This window comes from Myxocyprinus asiaticus, chromosome 20 (genome assembly GCF_019703515.2).
Source record: "Myxocyprinus asiaticus isolate MX2 ecotype Aquarium Trade chromosome 20, UBuf_Myxa_2, whole genome shotgun sequence".
NCBI classification, from domain to species: Eukaryota; Metazoa; Chordata; class Actinopteri; order Cypriniformes; family Catostomidae; genus Myxocyprinus; species Myxocyprinus asiaticus.
In genome coordinates, this window is record NC_059363.1 from 9,671,793 (window position 1) to 9,689,688 (window position 17,896).

At 40.3% G+C, this 17,896-nt stretch overlaps 1 protein-coding gene across 1 annotated transcript in view; it reads left to right on the top strand.

The window, feature by feature from the left end:
• The first annotated feature begins 12,019 nt into the window (after positions 1-12,019).
• LOC127411480 (nesprin-3-like) overlaps positions 12,020-17,896 on the top strand; it is a 44,077-nt gene continuing 38,200 nt past the window's right edge. The window contains exons 1-2 of the mRNA XM_051647079.1: positions 12,020-12,156; positions 17,414-17,572. Of these exons, the coding sequence (XP_051503039.1) occupies positions 17,429-17,572 (144 nt within the window). The 5' untranslated portion in view covers positions 12,020-12,156; positions 17,414-17,428. The remainder of the gene's footprint in view (positions 12,157-17,413; positions 17,573-17,896) is intronic.

Here is a 17,896-nt window from a genome sequence, read left to right on the forward strand (position 1 = left end):
GCCTACACATATGTTGTATTTTAAAAAAGAAGTACAGATGAACAGGCTACAGGTAAATGGGATTATTGTTCAACAAATGAAAAGGGCACAAACATGGGACAAAACACATCCCACAACTTTATCTGCCATTAGTTTTCAAAATAGCATCATTTTCACTTTTAAATTAATCAGATATGATCACTAGAATGTTCTTAACAAAAAAAAAAAAATTGACATATTTTTCAGGTCCTATTAGTGTCGTGGTAAATTCTTCAAAACCGCAATCGAAGCGTAGTCGAGTCAAAAACTTCTAGGAGGTGCAAAGTTTCTGATTCCAAAACTAGACATTATTATAAAAAATAACAAAGCCGAGATGGTTCATGACCATTACACTTTAGAACATGCCTTTTTATACAGTTTCTGTTCTCTTTGAGGATGGCCTCTTCATCCAATAAAATTAACCTACAATATCATCCAATGAAATCTTATGCCTTGATTATTTACGTCATCACTCCTAACAGCACATCCTGGCTTAACTTCAGTGGTGGAAAAAGCATATTTCATTTTATATGCATAAAACACACTGTAATCACTTCATATGGTTACATATTTTATATTACAAATACTGCGCTCTGCATTAAGTTTTTTTCTTTCTTTTTGAAGCCGGTGTCCATTAATCGTTAATTAACATTTGTCGCGAACTCGTCTCAGTCTTACTAGTTTATTAAATAAAATTGTATCAACTAAGATGAGACTTCACAGTGTTATGGTGGTCATGCTTAAAAAAACCTGAATGGAAACACTTGAAATGCACATATACTCCCAAAATTCTATATTCTAATTTTATTCTAATTTTCTAGAGTTTTCCATAAGTAAAAAAGGAATGTTCCGTGTTCAATACAAGTTAAGCTCAATCAACAGCGTTTGTGGCATAATGTTGATTAACACAGAAAATGCATTATGACTCGTTACTCCTTTTCTTTAAAAAAAGGCAAAAATCGAGGTTACAGTGAGGCACTTACAATGGAAGTGAATGGGAACAATGAAAGTTAATGTGGCTAATTTAATGAGGGTTTAAACAGAAATGTGAAGCTAATAATTTTATAAAAGCACTTGCATTAATTCTTCTGTTAAAACTTGTGTATTATTTGAGCTGTAAAGTTGTTTAAATTGTAATTTTTACAGTCGTTTTAAGGTTTGTTGACATTACATCGTCATGGAAACGAACTTGTAAAATTGGTTATAACTTTACACAGAAAAAAGTTTGTAAGTGGTTTTATCACACTAAAATCATGTTTACATGCATATTGTTTATGTCTTGTGGCTATGCTTTTGAAAAAGTATTTTAACGTTCAAAAATTGGCCCCATTCACTTCCATTATAAGTGCCTCACTGTAACCCAGAAAAAAACCTTGCTTTTTTTTCTTTTAAAGAACAGGAGGAACAAGTCGAAATGAATTTTTGTGATAATCAACATTATGCCACAAATGCTGTCAATTGAGCTTAAAGGTGCACTAAGTTCTTGTTCATGTTGTCTTAGACTTACACTGACACCTAGTGGCCTGGATGCAGCAACATTCAAACACAATAGTTTTCAGTTACTGATGCCAGTGTAAAAATTCACAATTCACAGTCAGCCATGATTACTTTAATCACTGAGTGAAAGTGTCAAATAACAGGATGGTTACTGAGATGAAGCGAGTAGTATTTGGCTGGTCATGTGAATCTAATTTGGCAGCCTCCATGTGCAGACCCTCTCCATGTAGAATAAAACAGCTTTTATAAGGTTACTGATATGACTGGAGTCTTTCTTTTAATGTGAGTGGTCATGATTTCCTACATATGTTTCAAAATTACAAATTCGTTTCTTTTTTTCTTTTCTTTTTTCTTTTATCCCCTTTTCTCCCAATTTTAGAATGCCCAATTCCCACTACTTACTAGGTCCTCATGGTGGCGCGGTTACTCATCTCAATCCGGGTGGCGGAGGACAAGTCTCAGTAGCCTCCGCTTCTGAGACAGTCAATCCATGCATCTTATCACGTGGCTCGCTGTGCATGACACCGCAATCCATGCACAACTTACCACGCGTACCACTGAGAGCGAGAACCCCTAATCACGACCACAAGGAGTTAACCCCATGTGACTCTACCCTCCCTAGCAATCGGGCCAATTTGGTTGCTTAGAAGACCTGGCTGGAGTCACTCAGCACGCCCTTAATTCGAATTTGTGACTCCAGGGGTGGTAGTCAGCATCAATACTCACTGAGCTACACAGGCCCCTCATACAATTCATTCCTTAAGGAGTATAGCTTTTTTAATGAGGAAAAAATTACTTAGTGCACCTTTAACTTGTATTGAACCCGGAACATTCCTTTAAGGTGATGGAAACAGTTAATTCACAAAGCAATGATGTGTTTTGACCATTTGTGCACATGTTATGGGATGACGCACAAGAGCTTGAGCACTGAATGCATGCGGCCCCATTTTTTGTAATCTGAACATGAAGAATGCACATGCGCCTGGAATTGTTTGCACTGATACAGCTATTTAGCCATGACCTCAATTTGTAGGCAAACCTGGAAGGCTAATTCGCCATGGGTTCCCTCTGGAATTTCCTGTGGGTTTTTATAATAGGGTTTTTCAATATATTAATAAAATAAGGTCTATGGAAAACCTTACGTGAACATACTTGGATGTTTTGTTCAGGAACTGTTCGTCGGTTTAAGGAATAGATGTCTTTGTTCCTTGAGCATTTCCAGATAGTTGTGAAAGTCACTCAAAACAACAGCGGGGGCACTTTATTCACCTGGTACATCATGATGGCGCCGCGGATGGCCGCCTCGGTGTGGAGCCCGCACAAACAAGGACTTTTCAAACTCTGCTGCCTTGTGCTTCACAGAAACCTGGCTGAGTGAACCCATTCCGGACAGCGCGTTACATCTGCCGGGCTTTGAGCTGTTCAGAGCGGATCGCATCAAGGAGTTAACAGGGAAAACGAGAGGCGGTGGAACATGCTTTTACATCAATGAAAGTTAGTGTACAGATGTAACGATGTTAAAGAAGATGTGCTGTCCTAATTTGGAAGCGCTTTTTATTAACTGTAAGCCTTTCTACTCGCCGCGGGAGTTTTCCTCGTTTATTCTGGTGAGTGCTTATATCGCGCCAAACGCGTTTGAACACAGCGCTGCAACAGCTGACTGATCAAATCACAGACACGGAACAACAATACCCGGACTCAGTTATTATTATTCTTGGGGATTTTAACAAAGCAAACCTCACATGTGAACTGCCCAAATACAAACAGCAGATTACATGCCCAACCAGAGACAGAAATATACTGGATCACTGCTACACAACAATAAAGGATGCATATCACTCTGTTCCTAGAGCAGCTTTGGGACTATCTGATCACTGTCTGGTTCATCTTCTTCCAACCTACAGACAGAAATAAAATCTGCTAAGACTGTATTAATGACTGTAAAGATATGGACCAACGAAGCAGAGCTGGAACTACAAGCCTGCTTTGACTGCACTGATTGGAGTGTTTTTGAGGCTGCAGACACCAATCTGGACCAGCTCACAGATACTGTTACATCATATATCAGTTTTTGTGAGGATATGTGCATTCCTACTAGGACTTATTTAACATTTAACAACGACAAACCATGGTTTACAGCGGAACTCAGGCAGCTTCGTCAGGCCAAAGAGGATGCTTACAGAGTTGGGGATGAAGTCTTGTACAATCAGGCCAGAAACACACTGAATAAGGGAATCAGATTGGCTAAAAGAAGATACTCTGAGAAGCTGAAAAACAAGTTTTCAGCTAACGACCCTGCATCAGTGTGGAGTGGCATGAAACAACTTACGAATTACAGGACTCCTGCCCCCAACCCTGTGGTGGACCAACAACTGGCTGACGACCTGAATGTACTGTAGATTTGAAAGGCCCAATCTCACACCCCACACCCACTCTGACCTTCACTTCACACAAACACCAACACCTCCTGCAACCCCCCTCCTCCCCCCTCCTGCTACTCAACCTGCACTTAAGATCTGTGAAGATGATGTGAGCCGTGTCTTTCGACAGCAAAGGATAAGGAAAGCAAAGGGCCCAGATGGCGTAGATCCTGTGCTAACCAGCTGGCCCCCATCTTCACACAGATCTTCAATAGATCACTGGAGCAGTGTGAAGTCCCATGCTGTTTTAAACATTCCACTATCATCCCCATCCCAAAGAAACCAAAAATCACAGGACTTAATGACTACAGACCTGTCCCCTGACGTCTGTGGTCATGAAATCATTTGAGAGACTGGTGTTGGCCCACCTGAAGAACATCACTGGACCCTTTCTAGATCCCCTTCAATTTGCTTATCGAGCAAACAGGTCTGTGGATGATGCAGTCAACATGGGATTGCATCATATCCTGCAACATCTGGACAGACCAGGGACATATGCAAGGATACATTTTGTGGACTTCAGTTCGGCTTTCAACACCATCATCCCAGCTATACTCCAGAATAAATTACACCAACTCTCTGTTCCCTTGTCTATCTGTCAGTGGATTACCAGCTTTCTGATGGACAGGCAGCAGCTTGTGAGACGGGGAAACTCACTTCCAGCACCTGTACAATCAGCACTGGTGCCACCCAGGGAGGTGTGCTCTCCCCACTACTCTTCTCCCTCTACACCAATGACTGCATCGCCAAGGACCCCTCTGTCAAGCTCCTGAAGTTTGCAGATGACACCACTGTCATCAGCCTCATCCGAGATGACGATGAGTCTGCATACAGAAGGGAGGTTAAACAGCTGGCTGTCTGGTGCAGTCAAAACAACCTTGAGCTGAACATGCTCAAAACGGTGGAGATGACTGTGGACTTTAGGAGGAACACCCCAAAACTGACCCCCCTCACCATTCTAAACAGAACTGTGGCAGAAGTGGAGTCATTCAGGTTCCTGGGCACTACCATCTCACAGGACCTGAATTGGGAGACCCACATTGACTCCATTGTGAAAAAGGCCCAGCAGAGGTTGTACTTCCTTCACCAGCTGAGGAAATTCAACCTGCCACAGGCGCTGCTGATACAGTTCTACTCAGCAGTCATTGAGTCTGTCCTCTGCACTTCAATAACTGTCTGGTTTGGTTCAGCTACGAAATCAGACATCAGAAGACTACAAAGGACAGTTTGGACTGCTGAGAGGATTATTGGTTGCCCCCTGCCCCCCCTTCAAGAACTATACATTTCCAGAGTGAGGATAAAGGCTGGAAAAATCACTCTGGACCCCACTCACCCTGCCCACTACCTTTTTGAACTGTTGCCTTCTGGCCGATGCTTCAGAGCTCTGAGCACCAGAACTGTCAGGCACAGGAACAGTTTTTTCCCTCAGACTATCCATCTCATGAACAGTTAAATTGCCCCATTGAGCAATAACTATGTGCAATACACAGTTTAGTCTTTCTTATATTTATCCAACACATCCAACCTCTTCTGCCATTTCATTCCTCTGAAAAAAAAAAAACAAACAAAAAAAAAAACATTTCTGTACATAATAGATTTGTATTTACACTGTACATAACAGATTGTATTAGATTTGCACTACCCATGTGTATGTGTGTATGTATGTATGTGTGTCTGTACATATGTGTATAATTATTTTTTATTTTTTATTATTATCTATGTCTTGCTGCTGTTGTTGTATTGTTTTTGTATGGTTGTACACTGGGAGCTCCTGTCACCAAGACAAATCCTTGTATGTGTATGCATACTTGGCAATAAAGCTCATTCTGATTCTGATTCTGATATGACTTTAACACGACTAATGTTACTAACATTAATACGATTGTAATAGAATGTCATTATTACAAATTGGTTCAACGAGATAGGAATACTATTTTTCAGTTATATTATTAAAATTTGGACCATGTTCAGTGGCTGGATGCTACCTGCATGCCTGGAACTAATGGAAATTAAAGTTTTTTTGTACCACAAATGCAGCATTGGAGTGAGACGAGTGGATGCATGCAGTACTTATAACTGTAGCACGCATCTTACCTCTGGTTGGAGAATGACAGTTATGCCAAATAATAGTATGTTTGATAGGTATAGTTTGATGGTCAGAGTATTTCTTTAGGGCTCTAAAAGCAGAGCTCGAATTGAGGGGGGACTGGGGGTATCTGGGACCCCCCATAAGGCATTAGGGACCCCTCATAAGAAATAAAACATAGACTTTGCGGGGGTCCCCAAATATTTTTATTTTACTTTCTCATTCTTCTTCTTCTGTTTTTGGTGATTTACATCCTTCTTGCATACTGCCACCTAATGGGCAGAGAGGAGAATTTATGACAAAAAATTACTTAAATATTGATCTGTTTCTCACCCACACCTATCATATCATGTCTGAACACATGAATTTAACCACTGGAGTCATATGGATTACTTTTATGGTCCCTTTATGTGGATTGGTGTTTAAAAATGTTGGCACCCATTCACTTGCATTGTGAGGACCTACAGAGCTGAAATATTCTTCTAAATATCTTAATTTTTGTTCTGTAGAAGAAATAAAGTCATACACATCTGGGATGTCATGAGGGTGAGTAAATCATGTGAGAATTAAAATTTTTGTCTGAACTAAAAGCTTCATTGATTATAAAAGGAGCGATCCAATTTTCCTGACCTTTCCACTGAGGAAATAATTGTGAGCATCTACTATACATGTTTGCCTCCTCTCTTGCGTAGACGTGCTCAGTATTGATGTTCTTTGAGAAAGTTTGTTGACTCAGAGTCTTATTTAAAGGATCCAGTAATGACACTGAATTGTTTAGCAGTTTCAGTTTTGCATATATCTTGTTTGTTCTATTTTAGCTAGACTCTGAAAGTATGCGCTGCTAGTCATTTCATTTCGACAGTTCTGAGTTATAAAAATGCTGCTACCATAAATGCTTCAGGGTAAGACATGCAGTAGCATTCCAGTTCCTTTATTATTGTTATGTCCTTGAAATTATCTATAGATGGTGCTACTGTGTGCATGCACTGTATAAAGCTGTATAAAGGTCCTAGGTCTAATTTTAAACAGTGTTGCCATGACCGTTATTATAAGCGGCTTTGGGCTTGTTTTTTCAAGAAGTCGCTTATAAATATGGGAAGTCACAGGTTGTGCTCCCAGAGCACAATAAACTGCGATCCACTACTAATAGCTGCTACCAAATAACCTCATCTACTGTTTAAACAGCGCTCCACATCAGTGGAAGTGTTATCTGACCTGCACGATGGTGGAATTCCACACTCGCAGTCTCGCGAATATGCACGTATCCACCTTTTCCTGGGGTCTTACTGGGGAAATGAATGTGGGTCGGAATTCCGCCAGAAGTCCTTCTACAGCATTCCCTAGCTCTGGCTGCAGTCATTTTAAGACCCTGTTGACAGCTGGTTATAAGACATGTTTCAGATGATCTGATCGCAAAGGTCAGCGCTAAATACAGTTATAAATGGGGTGCAAAATGTTTTGTGGTTGGATCACAAAAAAACACATACAGAGAAAGTTAAAAACCACATCGCATTTTAGGTTTAAAACAGCATCATGATGCGACCCAGACAGCAGCAAAGCACCACCTCTCACCAGTCAATCACCCGCCAAAGAAATGTTTAAACTTATGGGCAGATTTAAAAGGAAATAACCGTCCGATCAGAAAATTTGAAAAAGCAATTACATATCCAAGTTTGAGAACTTCACAGCTCTTCCTTGGTGTGTCTGTCTGATTTGAACATGTAGGGTGACAAGATGACAAGCACACACATCTGAAACTGAACTAACACAGGTACTCCACTAAAACAACCATTCATTTTGCTCAAAATGTTGCGTTTGTGCTTGGATTAAATCTCAGCTGCATCTGGGAGAAACATTGTACCGGTTTTGTTTGCACTTTCTCTGTCTTTATGACTTTTTTGCAGTTAATTATCATTCAGTAACACACTGATATAGTGATTGATGTATGTCCATATGAAATTATACACGCTCTCCTCAAAATCCCAACACCACAACAAAAGAATGAATGGAGGTACACTGCAACAACAGCTGTGTTTACTTGACAACGGAAGTAACGCCCATATTTCTCGCTAAGCATCACAGGATGTAGGAAAAAGGTGGATACACGTTTTTCATTTAAACTGGGTCTGTGGGTGACAGAGCAGCCCAGTTCATTTCCTCAGTCACAGCAATAATGACAACTGGGAAATATAAAAGGAGAATATTACAGGTAAAAGTAAATACATCCAGTGTTTTTAAGTCACTGATGGGTTAACCAGATGTAATGCAACACAGATTTGATTTGACCGGAGTTTAGCGGAGAAGCAGACCTGAAATTTAAATTATTTGTGCAGATTATTTTTATTCAAGCCTTAGTTTGTGATTACATTCATTTTCAGCTGGTTTATTACAGCTAGGGTTCCCACCTAATTCAAAAGAATGGACTCAAAAGAACGTTTCACTAACAAATGAGACACCATTATGGATTGCAAGTTACTCTATGAGCATTTTCAAGCTCATGAAATATTTAGAATAGAGAAAAACTACAAAATTCATTATATTAATCATAGACTTTTGATATTATTTTAGGTTTTGGGAACCCTGTTGTCTGTCTCCCTCACATTTTTCAAGGACTCTTATTTTGAAGTTTTCCCCCAGACTACATCTCCCATATTTCACTGCCCTCATCACTTCCATCTGTTCATCATCATCCACACCTGCCTTCCATTCTCTCATTAGTTCCTTGTGTATATATACCCTCTAATTTTGTTCATTCAATTGTCAGTCCTTGAAGTGTTACATTGTGTTATGATGTTAAGTTTTAGCGTTTGATCCACTCCAGCGTTTGTTCCACTCCAGCGTTTGTTCCATCCAGCGATTGTTATTAAAAGATTTAAATTATCTACTCCTGCGTCTCTTCCTCTCCACGTACCCAGTGTTACGAATACGGATTCGCTTACTTGCTCATCCTAACGTCCTCCTCTACTCCAGTGATCTCTCTCTCTCTCTCTCATAGAAAGCCAGACCTCGACGAGCACATCATTGAGCATGGAGCTAACAGGGGTTTTCATGGAACTGTTCAGGCAGGATCTTCCCCTCTTGGAATATTCCACCAAGTTCTTCCAACTCACTGAAACAACCACCATATCAGATATGTACCTCAAGTCCATTTACGGTATGGGTTTAAACTATCACCGACCTACAGCGCTTCCGGAGGTGGAGAATCTTTCCCTAGCTGATTATATTCTAGCTACACTGAACATCCATTATCCCTTGCTATCTTCTATTACCACGGTTACTCCTCTCCCAGCTTGCTCTATGCCTTCCACGGCTCCTCCTTCCAAGCCTGCCATGGTCAATGAGCCAGCGCCCACGCCTGTAGCCTCGACCGTCCCAGAGCCAGTGCCTGTAGCCTCGACCGTCCCAGAGCCAGTGCCTGTAGCCTCGACCGTCCCAGAGCCAGTGCCTGTAGCCTCGACCGTCCCAGAGCCAGTGCCTGTAGCCTCGACCGTCCCAGAGCCAGTGCCTGTAGCCTCAACCGTCCCAGAGCCAGTGCCTGTAGCCTCGACCGCCCCTGAGACCAGTTCTCACCAGGTTAACAGACCTGGAATTGCTCCCCACCCTGGTTCCCACCCTGACTACCCTTCATCATCAGATGGTTCCAGCCAGCTTAATGGACACTCTGGTTCCATCCAGTACCCTGACCCTTCCTTCTCCGCTGGCTCCACTCAAGATGCCTCCTCCTTGAACATCGACCCCTGAGATTTCACAGGCAAGGGGATCTCTTGACCCTCCAACTCTGCCTTGGCCCTCTGAGCCCTCATCAACACCTTGGCTCTACGTCCCCTCCTGTCCACCGTGGGCCGTCAGCCTATCGGTGTCACGGGGGTCCCTCGTCCCTCCAGCTCCGCCTTGGTCCGTCAGTCACCTGGCTCCACCTTCGGCTCTACCAGGGTCCTCCCTTCCAGCTCCGCCTTGGTCCTCAGTCCCACTGGCTCCGCCTCAGTCCTCCGATTCCCCCAGCTCCGCCTCGGACCTCCGAGCCTTCGGCACTGCCTCGGTCCTCCAAGCCCCAGGCTCCACCTTGGCCCTTTGAGCCACTGGCTACTCTCCGGGCACCAAGTTCCCTGGCTCTGCCTCACACGGCTCTGCCTGCCTTCGTCGAGCCTCTCCTAACTCCTCCCTCAAACTTTTCCACGTCTCTGCCCGCTTCCCCAGAGTCTCCTCCTCCAGTGGTTTGGCCTCCTGACCCAGTACCTGCCCTGTGACCGCCTCCCAGGCCTCCTGACCCAGTCCCTGCCCTGTGGCCGCCTCCCAGGCCTCCGGATCCAATCCCAGCCCTGAAACCGCCCCCCAGGCCCCCGGATCGTCCTCCTTGGATCCTCCTTCACCTTCTGCATCACCCTACCCTCATCCGTCTTTGGGCGCCAGGAGTCACCCTTTAAAGGGGGGGAGAAGAATGTCACAGTCTGTCCCCCTCATGTTCTTCAAGGACTCTTATTTTGAAGTTTTCCCCTGGACTACATCTCCCATAGTTCACTGCCCTCATCACTTCCATTTGTTCATCATCCACACCTGCCTTCCATTCCCTCATTAGTTCCTTGTGTATAGATACCCTCTAGTTTTGTTCATTCAATTGTCAGTCCTTGAAGTGTTACGTTGTGTTATGTTATGATGTTAAGTTTTATTGTGTGTTCCATTCCAGCGTTTGTTATTAAAATATTTAAATTATTACTCCTGTGTCTCTTCCTCTCCACGTACTCAGCGTTACACCTGTAAAGAGCAATGAGTGTGTTCTCCCTTTTGTTTTATCCCAATATCTGTTATTAAAGCAGTATAACGTTACTTCAGGACTTTATTAACTCCAGAAAATTATGTGAGATTTATTAACTGAGTTTAGATGGCAAGTGGTAAATGTGAAATACTTTAATAATTTTGGGGGATATGTTTATATACTAAGGGTACGTTTATTGAAAATCATTATTTTATATTCTGTCTATCCTATGAGTGTTAATCTTTGATGCTGATGAAATTTAGACCAGAATTCCGACCCCTAATCAATCCCCACAAAAATCACAACTGCTAGTTCCATTTCGAGACTCACACTAAGGGGCATAGATTCCAACAAAACAAGCAAATACAACCCCCCCAATATTTATACCATGATCAATGTAAATGCTTCATGCTGCAACCCCCCCAATGTTCAAGTCAAATCTTCGCCCTTGCTCACGCCTGTATGTAAATATGGTTGTCAAGCTTAAACAAGACTGTGAAAACGTTGCCTTGGTGCATTCAAGTCATGTCGGAATGATCGTATTTATGAGTTGGGCGCACATGAACGCCACCACAGAGTCGTAATTACGAGTAGGAAACTCTGAGACCCTCACTTTCTTTGAGACCTGACTTTCCGAGTTGGGGCATGTCAATTTAAGAATCATTGTGGCAGCAAATTGTTATTGGTAATAATTCTGTTTTGCTTGTGGATTTTGACCGTGCAGTTCAAGGAGTCTGTATGCATTTTTGTACTGTTAATGAAGAATAACAATAAAGCTTTCCATAAAATAAGACTCATTTTAGCTGGTTTATGCAGCGACAGGCTTGTGCAATAAAACTACACATCCCATCATTATATGTAGCTGCATGAGATGATAAACTAGATAGAAAAAGCATTAATTACACACCTAATGTGCGGCTTTCACTTCATTTTGTTGCATTGGTGATGAAAACGCTTCTTAGCTTCGCCAGTATGAGAAAAAGAGAGAAATAAATATAAAAAAAAAATTGCAAAACGGGTCCATTCTTTCAGACTAAAATCACTTGAGCGAACATGACATCGTATGTACCTCCTAAGTACGAACTTCCCAGGAGGACTTGAACGCACCATTAGCTATTACATCATATCAACCGTTAATTCAAAATTTCGCCCCGCAATTTTTTAATTATTTATGGCGCGCTCAGTGATATGGCTCACGTTGATCCTCCTCATCAGTTGCTCAGCGGGTATGCTGCTTCTGCCTGCTTGATTTCCTCCTCGACCAGCCCATTCAACTGACAGGCCTGCATTCACTTCCTGACGTCTCACTGTAACTTTGTAGCTCGAAGACAACTAAGGTCATTTCTTATCAAAAAGTACTCGCAATAGATGCACATATATCCGTAAGTACAACATATTTATCGAGACACTCAGATCTAAATGCACAGCTCTCTCTATGTAGCAGCATTGCATTTCTGTGACACTTTCTGAACATAAAGTTTACAGTGTGTAAAGTACAATACGATAGGATTCAATGCACTTTATTGTGTTTGCATGGTCTAGCCGAGGCTATAATCCTGTATAATGTCAATTTTGTTGTTACACGGAATTATATGTAACTTAAAGATTACATTTATGGTGTTCACAGAAACAAACAGAGCAGCCAATATCTTCAGCTGCCCCAAATGACATGCAAATCGGTGTGTAATCTTGTGGAGGGAGTAGCTTTGTTTTGGTTGTGAATTGCCACGTTGAACTGTGTTTATGTTTGGACAGATGAAGCCAACGGTTTTATTATAGGGGTGTATGTTCTTTACCATCTGAGTACAAAAGACAATTTAACTATGCCATGTATTTGAAAGTACTGTATAATTTGCTGTATGCTTCCCTTTATTTAGTATTCATATGTAATCCGTTGTACATTGTATTGTAGTGTAGGATTTACGGTGTTCTGAATGGTATTGTTTGTGTATTTATACATGAAAAGGGTTATAAAGCAAGGGGAATGCCAAAGAAGGGAATGCTGAGGCAGATATGACTCATTCAGGAAAGTGGCTCATAATCTTTATATTTATTTATTTATTTATTTATTTATTTATTTATTTTGTGCCCTCTGTAAAAAGAAAAAGGGGGCTCACATAGCTCAGCTATTCTCTCTCTTGTTTTGAAAGAACACCTGTAGCCGCAAGAAATTCATTTTGGTGCCATCTAAGAACAGTTATGCTGTGTAGCAAATGCACAGGGTTTGAATAAAAACACTCTGCTGTTGGGTGGAGTCAGTAGTGTAGTGGTGGTAAATATAGAAAACCCTTTCAGGAGTGATTCATTGACTACCAGCACTGTGAGTAAGACACTTAGCTATTACAAAAATGTACAATGGTTATGACAGTTTATGGCAAGCTATCATGATTACTACTATTTGTTATTTCTACAAAGACATTATAATATTGAATGGGGTTTTCTTTTAAATAGTGTAAAATGTTTTTAGAATCTTTCTGTCATTTGTTGTTGTTGTTTTTTATGCCAGTGGTGTCTAATACCAAGTTACCATAGTTTTACAATTGTTACTACAGATTCTACCAAACTATTTTTACTACAGTTGGTTATTAAGTAAGGGATCATGTACAGACAACCAGTTGTTGTTGCACAATAAACCCCGACAGTGTGATCAGGACCCTGATGCGAAGCAGAGGGATCTAGTATCACTCTGAAGCCGGTTTATTATAACAACCGGCTGACTGTACATTATCCCTCTTATTACACGACTATTAACCAAATAAAGATATACATGGACATGAAATATTAATTTGTGTTGAAATTCTGTAATTTGAGAAGAAAGAAATAGCTGAACAGCTGAAATCAACCTCCGGTTTACGTCGGAGTTCTGTTGGTGTTTATTTTGTGAAAATGACCGTTTGACTGCTCATTATTCAGCCTATTACAAGACTACTTGGCAAATAGATAAATAAATGCACATGAAATGGTGATTTGAGTTGAGATTATTTTATTAGCTTACTTGTAGAGTTTGCGCAGTGATCCGAGAAGCAGGAGAGACGGCTTGCAGAACCCGGATGAGCGGTCTGATCCGTCTTAATCCCCGGATGTGCAGTTGTTACAGAGCAACATCTGACCGCTGGGTGGTGCCATTTACCAATCAGAATCTAGTATTCCAGAGAGCCGTGTAATAAATCGTTTTTAAACTATTATAAATGTATTTGTGTGATTTACTTAAAACTTCTGAGAAGTTTTCAGAATCTTTTTATTATTTTGTTTATTTTTATTTTATTACATGGGTGATACTCTGTTACAACAGATTTATTATAGTAACAGAGGTATTGTGGCTGACTAACTATCGCTGCGTCTGAATATCCATACTTCCATACTATATAGTATGCCAAAAACAGCATGCTGAAGTAGTATGTCCGAATCATCAATATTCATGAAGCAGTAAGCGAGAAATACCCAGATGACCCACTATTTGGGTGAGATTTTGTAGTGTGGCTCAACTGGGCACTTTTCGATCCCATAATCCATCAGGAGCTGAGGAGACATCACTTTCAAAATGCTAGATTTAAAAGAACGGTGGAGAACCATGAGTCATATGGCTCTTTTCAACTGTAAGTTATATACGCCCTAATCAGCCACAATATTAAAACCACCTGCCTAATATTGTGTAGGTCCCCCTTGTGCCACCAAAACAGCGCCAACACGCATCTCAGAATAGTATTCTGAGATGCTATTCTTCTCACCACAATTGTACAGAACAGTTATCTGAGTTACTGTAGACTTTGTCAGTTCGAACCAGTCTGGCCATTCTCCGTTGACCTCTCTTATCAACAAGACATTGGATGTCACTGGATGTTTTTTGTTTTTGGCACCATTCGGAGTAAATTCTAGAGACTGTTGTGTGTGAAAATCCCAGGAGATCAGCAGTTACAGAAATACTCAAACTAGCCCATCTGGCACCAACAATCATCTATGCGATTATCTAATCAGCCAATCGTGTGGCAGCAGTGCAGTAATAAGTATAAAATCATGCAGATACGGGTCAGGAGCTTCAGTTAATGTTCACATCAACCATCAGAATGGGGAAAAAATGTTATCTCAGTGATTTGGACCGTGGAAAGATTGTTGGAAATGCCTTGTTGATGAGAGGTCAACAGAGAATGGCCAGACTGGTTCGAACTGACAAAGTCTACGGTAAATCAGATAACCGCTCTGTACAATTGTGGTGAGAAGAACAGCATCTCAGAATGCTATTCTGAGATGCTGGTTGGAGCTGTTTTGGCAGCACGAGGGGGACCTACACAGTATTAGGCAGGTGGTTTTAATATTGTGGCTGATTGGTGTATATACCGAGAAAGATGTCCCTTGTGCTTAAATGGTGCTTGTTTCACAAAGCCTGAGTAGATTATTTTCGCAATTGTTGTTATTACGTCATATATTATGTCACGCGACAATGCCGACGTACCTGGATGAAGTATGTCCAAAATCTATTCATACTACTTGCATGCATACCTAAAGAACGTACTGTTCTACCGGCTGAGAAGTGCGTCATTCATCAAATACAGTACATACTGTTACAGCAGGGATGGGAGGGTTACTTTTGAAATGTATTCCACTACAGATTACAGAATACATGCTGTAAAATGTCATTTGTAACGTATTCTGTTAGATTACTCAAGGTCAGTAACGTATCCTAAATACTTTGGATTACTTCTTCAGCACTGGTAGATTTTTTTCACTTGTTTTGACTATAAAAACTGCCAGTACAGTAAGACAAAATACACATGGTAAAAATATATTCTCTGAAAAACCTAAATATCTTATGATTATGTTTCTAAAACAAGATAAATCAAATTGATCTTGTTTTAAGGATTTTTCGATATTTTTACAGGAAAACAATACAACAGTTATTATCAAGAATATGATTTTTGCCCTAATATCAAAGGTCTTACTAGAAAAAAAGAAATTATGATCCAACGTGAATTTTCTTGATAAAAAAATACGATCGTGCCTTGCATGTAAAATGGCTAGAAATAGCATTTTAGCTTAGTGTAAAGCTGATAATTTACACAAGGTTTAATTCTATTTCTTCTGCTCCAAACTTACTTCAGACTTACTTCTCTGTCTGTTCGTATGAATGTAACACATCATAAGAAAGTGTTTCACCGCTGGTCAAATGCACTTTGATGGCATCATTTATATGTATAAATGTTTTCCATCTGAAAGGACTAAATATTAAATGAAACAAATGACAATAAAATGCAAAGTAATCTCTTCAGTAATCAAAATACTTTTTGAATGTAACTGTATTCTAAATACCAATGATTTAAATTGTAACTGTAGTGGAATACAGTTACTTATATTTTGTATTTTAAATACTTAATCCCGTTACATGTATTTCGTTACTCCCCAACACTGTGTGACAGCATGCTTTTTCGGACTCAGGGCTAGTTTTCCATAGTAGATTTTCCCATAGACTGCCATTGTTTTCTGAAGTGGCACAAAATTTACTCCCAAACAAATTTTTTTTTTTTTAAATCAAGATTTGTATAGGACTAATTAATGGCTTCCTAATCAGTCTCTATGCTTGGGTCTCTGAGGGTAAAAGGAATGTTCACCCAAAAATGCTCTCTTATCATTTATTCACCCTCATGCTATCCCAGATGTGTATGACTTTCTTTCTTCTGCTGAACACAAAGGTTTTTAGTAGACTAGCTCAGCTCTGTAGGTCCACACAATGCAAGTGAATGGTAACCAAAACTTTGAAGCACCAAAAAGTACATAGAGACAGCAAGTAATCCATATCACTTCAGTGGTTTAATCCATGTCTTCTGAAGTGATAACTATATATGAAGGCAATATCTATTTTTCTTTGGTGAGAACAGACCAAAATGTAACTCCTTTTTAATGTACATCTTGCCAATGCAGTCTCTTGGTACAGTCATGATTTTAAGCTCGATTACACTTCCTAGGGCTTGATGTATGCGAAGAGCATTAGGCGGCACTAGGAAGTGTAATTGAGATTGAAATCATGATCGCCAAGGAGACTGCTGATGTCAAGATTTATAGTGAAAAAAGTTTATAGTTACATTTTGGTCTGTTCTCACCCAAAACCGATTGGTTCGCTTCAGAAGACATGGATTAAACCACTGGAGTCATATGGATTACTTTTATGCTGCCTTTATGTGCTTTTATTGTTTCAAAATGTTGGTCACCATTCACTTGCATTGTGTGGACTTACAGAGCTGATATTCTTCTAAACATCTTTGTGTTTTGCAGAAGAAAGAAATTTGTACACATCTGGGATGGCATGAGTTTGAGTAAATGATCTAATTTTTATTTTTGGGTGAATTATTATTCTTTTACAGTTATTTAGCTGCAAGATGTTTTCATCCAAAGCAACTTACAGAGCATTCAAGGTATTTTATCAGTATGTGAGTTCTCTGGGAATCAACCCTATGGTCTTGGATTTGCTAGTTCCTTGCTCTACCAGTTGAGCTACAGGAACATGTCATTGTAGATTAAACCATCAGTTAAATTACAAATGAGTGAAATACTAAAATTAGAATATGTAAGAGGACTTTGTGTATTTTAAATTCATGACTGTTTTGCACCATAGTAACATAAGTGCCTACTCTGTTGCTTTTGCATTAGGTCTGCCTTAAACTAATGACCCAGCAAGAGCAGCATGAGTTCAGGAAAAGATTGGAGGAAGCCCTGTCCTGGATGCAGGCCGTCCAGGAGAAGCTTAAACAAAATGATAACACCCAAGGGCCCAGATCAGCGCTGGAGGCCAGGCTCAGAGAAACCGAGGTGAGAGCTCAATGGACCTTTGACTTATGAGGGCTTAATAGTCCTAAAAATAGCACTATGGCATTTTTCCAAAGGTCTATCATGATTGAAAGAAACTCTTGTGATCATAGTCCAGAACTGAACACAGTGTCTTAAAGAGTATTTGGAAACTTAAGCCACAATGTAGAATCTATTAATTTCATTGGATATCAAAATACCACACCAAGTGGCATACATTTCAAAGAAAGATAGCACAAAGCACACTTTTAAAGCAAAACATTTTACAAGAATTTAAGTTTTGTTAGTTTTTATACTGTTCAAAATTAAATAAAAAAAGGATTTGGA